General features: G+C 44.4%; 1 protein-coding gene across 1 annotated transcript in view; it reads right to left on the reverse strand.

Annotated features, from left to right (window-relative positions):
- The window catches only part of XYLT1 (xylosyltransferase 1), a 324653-nt gene extending 318315 nt beyond the window's left edge, over positions 1–6338 (reverse strand). Inside the window, exon 1 of the mRNA XM_040439450.1 lies at positions 6057–6338. Within this exon, the coding sequence (XP_040295384.1) occupies positions 6057–6311 (255 nt within the window). The 5' untranslated portion in view covers positions 6312–6338. The remainder of the gene's footprint in view (positions 1–6056) is intronic.
- Between the last annotated feature and the right edge of the window lie 1579 nt (positions 6339–7917).

Here is a 7917-nt window from a genome sequence, read left to right on the forward strand (position 1 = left end):
ATAGATAGATAGATAGATAGTTAGAGAGATAGATAGATAGATAGATAGATAGATAGATAGATAGATAGATAGATAGATAGATAGATAGATAGTTAGAGAGATAATACACATATAGAAGAGATAGTTATAGATAATAGAAAGATCAATATTAGATAGATATCAGAATGAGAGATAGATAGATAAATATTAGATGAATGAATTGATGGATAGATACATAGATAAATTAATAAATAGATAGATAGATAGATAGTACACATATAGAATAGATAGAGCTATAGATAATAGAAAGATCAATATTAGATAGATATGAGAATGATAGATAGATAGATAGATAGATAGATAGATAGATAGATAGATAGATAGATAAATATTGGATGAATGAATTGATGGATAGATACATAGCTAAATTAATAGATAGATAGATAGATAGATAGATAGATAGATAGATAGATAGTACACATATAGAAAGAGATAGAGCTATAGATAATAGAAAGATCAATATTAGATAGATATGAGAATGAGAGATAGATAAATATTAGATGAATGAATGGATGGATAGATACATAGATAAATTAATAGGTAGATAGATGGATAGGTAGATAGATGGATAAATAGATAGATAGATAGATAGATAGATAGATAGATAGATAGATATTAGATTGGATGTAAAAGTTAGAAAGAATCCACTTCTCCATAGACGGGAGGCTCAGGCGCTCAGATCCCCATTATGGTAAGATGGAATATAAAGGCTCCACAAACAGTTTTTCCAGTGAGAAATCAGGGTCCCCGCTACTGGTTTCAGTAGAAATATTGCAATCTTAAATCCTCTCAAAGGAAACAGAATAACTGTAATACAAATCCACTCACAAGACAACATCTGTCAGATGCTATTGGAAAATTGCACTCTTAGCAAAGTGCCCTGTGGTTAATGGTATAGACTGAAGCGGCTGCAGACACACTCAACTGTTTTGATGGTTGAAATGTCTTTTTTGGCTACTCGGAGACAGAAAACAATGGCGGGCAGGGGTTTACCAGGCGCACTGGTGGACAGATAATGATCTCTGATATGGACACACCTGCATCACACCGGCTATCTGCTAATCAGGACCTGCAGATATATCTAGAATAAAGCCAGTCCATTCCTCGTCAGCCGCGTGCCTCCAAATGTTCTGGCGGTATAGACTGTCATTGTGGAACATAGAAGGCGCATTACTGTGATAGTACATTGTATCACATGAGACCTCTCCTCTCCCAAAAGAAACTTTCATGGACACCTACCTATAGGACGTCTATCAAGCTATGGCTCGCCAGCTGCTGCAAAACTACAACCTCCAGCAGATTTGGAGTTGTCGTTTTGCAATAGCCGAAGAGCCAATGGTTTGCAGACCAACGTCTGTTTAGCGGTACAGGACAAAGGGGGCACTTAAGGGGAACTCCTCCCTAAGATAAAATATCGCCAACATAGAAGTCCTTGAACTGCTCTTCTAAGGCTGCATTAGTGCAGACCGCGGCATCAATGGGTAGAGAGTCAATACGCTTCACCGGAATTTGTGCATATCTGTTTTCAAAAATGGATCCGTCAGAGGGCTTGTGAACGGGAGCCATAAAAACAGTGTGAACAGAGCCTTAGAAATGAGCCAGTTCCTAAGCAGAGGCGTATTCACACGTGTGGTAAAACCGCATGATCCGTACAGATGAAACGCTCATGACCTACCCGTGTGAATACACCCATTACACCTTCTAAACAGACGTGGTCACCCAGCTTTCCCAACCTACTTCAACGTTCTTCAGGCTTCGTTCTTGTTTTTCTTTTTTATAGCATAACCAGGAGACTGAGAAATCTGGGTGACAATTCAGCTTTTCCACTCCTTTGGTAGCAGTGGCGGCCATGTTGGTCGTCACCCAGTTTTCCACAACATGGTTAAACTGAGATATTTATACAGGTTTTATTAAGAATATTTGTTTTTGGAAGGACGCTCTTTCTATTGCTCTCAGAATACCCATTTTTTCATGATTTCGAACAAGACTGAATTATAAACTGTCTGAAATATAAAGTGTTCTCAATGTTTCCGCCCAGCTCTCCACCGCCGATGTATTGTGTCATTGTTATTAAAATCTGCCTTCAATTTATGCTCCTTCTAACGAGCCAGAAGATGTTTCTCAAGTGCCTAAGAGGGGGTCTGGGTGACAGATTACAGCTGAGGATCTGTGCTCTTAATCCCCCTTCAGTAGTGACACGCTCCCTGCTGTCACCACAATCACCTACTATAGGTAGAGTCATTACACAGGCTGCGGAAAAGTCAGGGAGTGAAGCCGCTCATAGGCAGAACCACTTAGTATGTTGGGGGTTATAGTCACACGACAGCGTTATCCTCCCCATATCCCAGCTCAACAGATCATGGACAGCAATAGGAGTCTTAGGGCTCATGCACACGACCGTATGGCTTTTTCAGTATTTTGCGGTCCGCAAAAAATGGATCCGCAAAAAATACGGACCATGTCCGTGTGCATTCCGTTCTTGCGGAACGGAACAGGTGGCCCCTGATAGAACAGTACTATCCTTGTCCGTTGTGCGGACAATAATAGGACATGTTCCATCTTTGAACTGAAATACGGAAATATGGAAACGGAAGGCGTACGGAATGCCTTCCGTTTTTTTTTTTTGCGGATCCATTGAAATGAATGGTTTCGTATACGGTCTGTATATGGAACACAAAAAAACGTACGGGAAACGGGGAAAAAAACCGTTCGCGTGCATGAGCCCTTAGGCTCCATTCACACGTCCGTGGTGTGTTGCGGACCCGCAAATTGCAGATCCGCAACACACCCGCCCGGAACCCCTATAAAAATGCCTATTCTTGTCCGCAAGCTGCGGACAAGAATAGGACATGTTCTATCTTTTGTGGAGCTGCGGACCTGAAGATCGGGGCAAATGCGGATGTGGACAGCACACTGTGTGCTGTCTGCATCCATTCCGTCCCCATAGAAAATGAATGGGTCCGCACCCGTTCCGCAAAATTGCAGAACGAATGCGGACCCATTTGCGGACGTGTGAATGGAGCCTTAGGCTGCGGCTGCATGGTGACATGTAACGCGTGGCAGCAAGTTGTAGGACTATTTTAGGACTGTCACAGACGATTTGTGTGTTGCACACAACTTACAATAAAGTGGTTTTCTGACTACTTTACTGATGACTTATATCCTGGATAAGTCATCAGTAATCTGATCGGGGAGGGTCCGGCACCCGGGACCCCCGCTGATCAGCTGTTGGAGGTGGCTCCTCACTGCTTACCAAGCACAGTGCCCTACATTGTATAGTGACTGCGCTTAGTATCACAACAACCCCTGTAAAGTCAATGCACTAAAAGTAGTCACTAAATCCATCAGGTCTGGATATTTTGCGACTGTCACAACACAGCGTATCGCATTGTGACACCACTGACAATCGTAAGGTGCAACGTTGCACTTCTTTCTTGCTGCGCAACGCGTGTCGCCAGGGGTGCACCACCAATGAGGCCAGGTGAGGCGATCGCCTCAGGCAGCACCAGGTAGGGGCAAGAGGGGGGCAGCAGAAGGGCCATGGGCATTGAGAGCTTTCATTGTGGCAAAGGGGTTAGGTTTAGAAATGGGGGGGGGGGGGGCGCCGTTTAAGTTTCTACCTCAGGCAGCAGAAAGGCTAGGTGCACCCCTGCGTGTCGCCCCAGCCTAAACACGCAGCCATGTTGCAGGCCACTCGCAGGTAAGTCATCTGTCACACGCAGCTTACACTAAAGTCTTTGGAGTAAAAGTTGAGTGCGACGTGAGACACTAATTCCTTCAGGTTTGGATTATTTGCGACTGTCACGTCGCAGCATGCCGCTTGTTTCATTCTGACACCACTGAGAATCATTATGTGCAATGTCGCCCGTCTTGTCGTAAAATAGCTTATGTTAAAAGTTACGTTTTATAAATAGGGTGACAAATAAAGATTTAATATCCCGCTGAGAAAATTGCTAATAAGCTATTGCATATCTGAGTTAGGGCTCGTGCACACGACCATTTGTATTTTGTGGTCCGCAAAACACGGATCCGCAAACAATACGGATGACATCTGTGTGACATCCGTATAACATCCGTTTTTTTGGCGGATCCATTGTAACAATGCCTATCCTTGTCCGCCAAACGGAGAAGAATAGTACACGTTCTATCTTTTTTGTGGAATAGCCATGTGGACATACGGAAACAGAATGCACACAGAGTCGTTTCCATTTTCTTTTTGAAGATCCATTGAAGTGAATGGTTCCATAAGGGCCGCAGAAAAAACGGGACGGACACGGAAACAAAATACTCTATAGCAGTGATGGCTAACCTCCGGCACTCCAGCTGTGGTGAAACTACGACTCCCAGCATGCTCCATTCATTTCTATGGCGTTCTGAGAACAGCCAAGCAAGTGTGCATCTTGGGAGTCGTAGTTTTACCACAGCCGGAGTGCCGGAGGTTGGCCATCACGGCTCTTTAGTGTCACATTAAATTTCTTGTTGCGAGACATCGTCGTCATGTAGCCGCAGCCTTATACGCTACGTCAGGTTCAGGTATTAGAGATTAATTTTGGCATTGACCTCTATGAGACTGCCTACACTGCGCAGTCTCGATGCACTCCGCAGCTTTATAAAAAAAAAGAAATAGTCTCATTTGTGCGCCACTGGACAAACACAGCCCTGCTACATATGGCAAATTCTGCTCGACTACGTCAATGTTATACAGACGACTGCAAGTCAACAGGTACAAGCCTCCTCTGACAAAAACTGTCAAGGACACCAGAGGAGGAAGGAGACCCACCGTCAATGGTAGAAGAGAAGAGGAAGAGACTTGATACAAAATACAACAATGAAGATGTTTGTAAATATAATAAATAAACAGAGGGCAAAGATACAATAGTAATACTATAGAACAGCACTGATGCATTCGTCCTGAGTAGTCATCCTCCTATGGTAGACGGTTCCGGCCAGGATGATATGTACAGCAATACACCATGGGCTCATGATAGCACTGATGACCCCCACACTCATGCAAGCCGTATTACATAACGTAGGAACCCTTCTACAGGGTGGAACACCCCCATTCTCCGTCACGTCGTCTGGTATCTCGCGGAGATGTAAAAATGGCTGAGGAAGCCCCCACTGCTGCATCTCAATCTGTGTCATCCTGTCACTTTCTCATGCTAGAACAAGCAAACATCTGAGCAGCGCATCACACAAGGAAGTCGCACGCCACCAAAGCCGTCTGATTTTGCCAGTAGGAGAGATGACACGACGGAGGCCACACATGATGTTCGCATGCAGCACCCCCCGACCTCCATGCCCGCAGAGCCTCTAGGATCCCAGCCATCCTCCTGCCCCAATAGACTATTTAAACTCAGTCAAGTGGCAGTGATTCCAGCTTCGCCTATTGTGCCGCTCAGAGGAAGGCGGCCATGGACCATTTTTCTTGAAGATTACCAACAAGCCAATATTTTCGAACAAGTCGAAACTGACCAGATACCCAACGAACGTGACAACATGTTCAACGTGAATACCCGCCTCATCGGGTGTCATGGTGGCACAATGACTGGCAAGCGACAGTGATGGAAGCCATACATGTGAAGATAACTTCCCGGGGCGACCGAGAGGCGACACGCCGTCGTATGACCACCGATATTTCCAGCTGATTTTTCAATGGATGCCAATCAGGTGGGTATGGGCTCTGTGATGGCCAAAGGTTTTTTTTCTTATCTAGGACCTAAATTTTCCATTCGGACTCCACCATTTTAGCAGACCATTCTCTTACGGTACATACCCAGTCATCACCATGACATGTGCCACCTGAACATTGTACCAGGGTAAGTGCACAGACCCCTACAGCAAAGATGTAACACTCTGAAAAGTTTCCAGCCACTTGGGTATCCAACCAGACAGAGCAGCTATACAACATGCACGATCCCAGTGCCACCAGAGGAGCCCCTGTGCCCGGGTACAGCTGAGTGCATTCCTCAGCACAGGATGCATGGAGATGCCAGGGCTGCCAGGCTCGCACCTACCAGCGCTTGGTTGTGCAGTGCTGCTCCTCTGCGGCGCTGCTGCTCGTGTCCTAGCCGGGGCTCATCTCGGTGGCTGCCCCGGTCCCTCTTCTCCCGGCTGCCGCCTCCGCCCCGCTGCTCGTCCCCGGAGTCCAGGCTGCTGAAATTCCACACGATGAGGGTCTGGATGAGCAGCACGGTGAGAGCCGCCGCTATCGCCGAGCGGGAGCGCCTGGCCAGCCTGCGAGGGCACGATGCCACCGCCAGCAGCACCATCTTCACTCTCCACAGCCCGGTCCTCTCTCCTCACACAGGCAGCAGCAGGAGACGTCACCAGAAATAGGAGGGAGCTGCAATGTGGCAGGCGGAGCCCCCTCCTCTGCTCCGAGAGGGGGGGGAGCACCAAAATATACCAGACCCCACAGGGGGTGAGCTGCCCCCGCCCTGCCTGGGATGCTGGGGATACATCGGGTACAGGCAGACATCCATCTAGGTGCTGCATATATATATATACACAGGTACATGCAGACATCCATCTAGGTGCATATATATATACAGGTACATGCAGACATCCATATAGGTGCATATATATATACAGGTACATGCAGACATCCATATAGGTGCATATATATATACACAGGTACATGCAGACATCCATCTAGGTGCATATATATATACAGGTACATGCAGACATCCATATAGGTGCATATATATATACAGGTACATGCAGACATCCATCTAGGTGCTGCATATATATATATATACAGGTACATGCAGACATCCATATAGGTGCATATATATATACAGGTACATGCAGACATCCATATAGGTGCATATATATATACACAGGTACATGCAGACATCCATATAGGTGCATATATATATACAGGTACATGCAGACATCCATATAGGTGCTGCATATATATATATATACACAGGTACATGCAGACATCCATCTAGGTGCATATATATATACAGGTACATGCAGACATCCATCTAGGTGCTGCATATATATATATATATATATATACACAGGTACATGCAGACATCCATCTAGGTGCATATATATATATATATACAGGTACATGCAGACATCCATATAGGTGCATATATATATACAGGTACATGCAGACATCCATATAGGTGCATATATATATACACAGGTACATGCAGACATCCATCTAGGTGCTGCATATATATATATATATACACAGGTACATGCAGACATCCATCTAGGTGCATATATATATACAGGTACATGCAGACATCCATATAGGTGCATATATATATACAGGTACATGCAGACATCCATCTAGGTGCTGCATATATATATATATACACAGGTACATGCAGACATCCATCTAGGTGCATATATATATACAGGTACATGCAGACATCCATATAGGTGCATATATATATACAGGTACATGCAGACATCCATCTAGGTGCTGCATATATATATATATATATATATACAGGTACATGCAGACATCCATATAGGTGCATATATATATACAGGTACATGCAGACATCCATATAGGTGCATATATATATACACAGGTACATGCAGACATCCATATAGGTGCATATATATATACAGGTACATGCAGACATCCATATAGGTGCTGCATATATATATATATACACAGGTACATGCAGACATCCATCTAGGTGCATATATATATACAGGTACATGCAGACATCCATCTAGGTGCTGCATATATATATATATATATATACACAGGTACATGCAGACATCCATATAGGTGCATATATATATATATATATATATATACAGGTACATGCAGACATCCATATATACATATAGGTGCATATATATATATATATATATATATACAGGTACATGCAGACATACATACAT

The sequence above is a fragment of the Bufo bufo genome, chromosome 7 (assembly GCF_905171765.1).
Source record: "Bufo bufo chromosome 7, aBufBuf1.1, whole genome shotgun sequence".
NCBI lineage: Eukaryota > Metazoa > Chordata > Amphibia > Anura > Bufonidae > Bufo > Bufo bufo.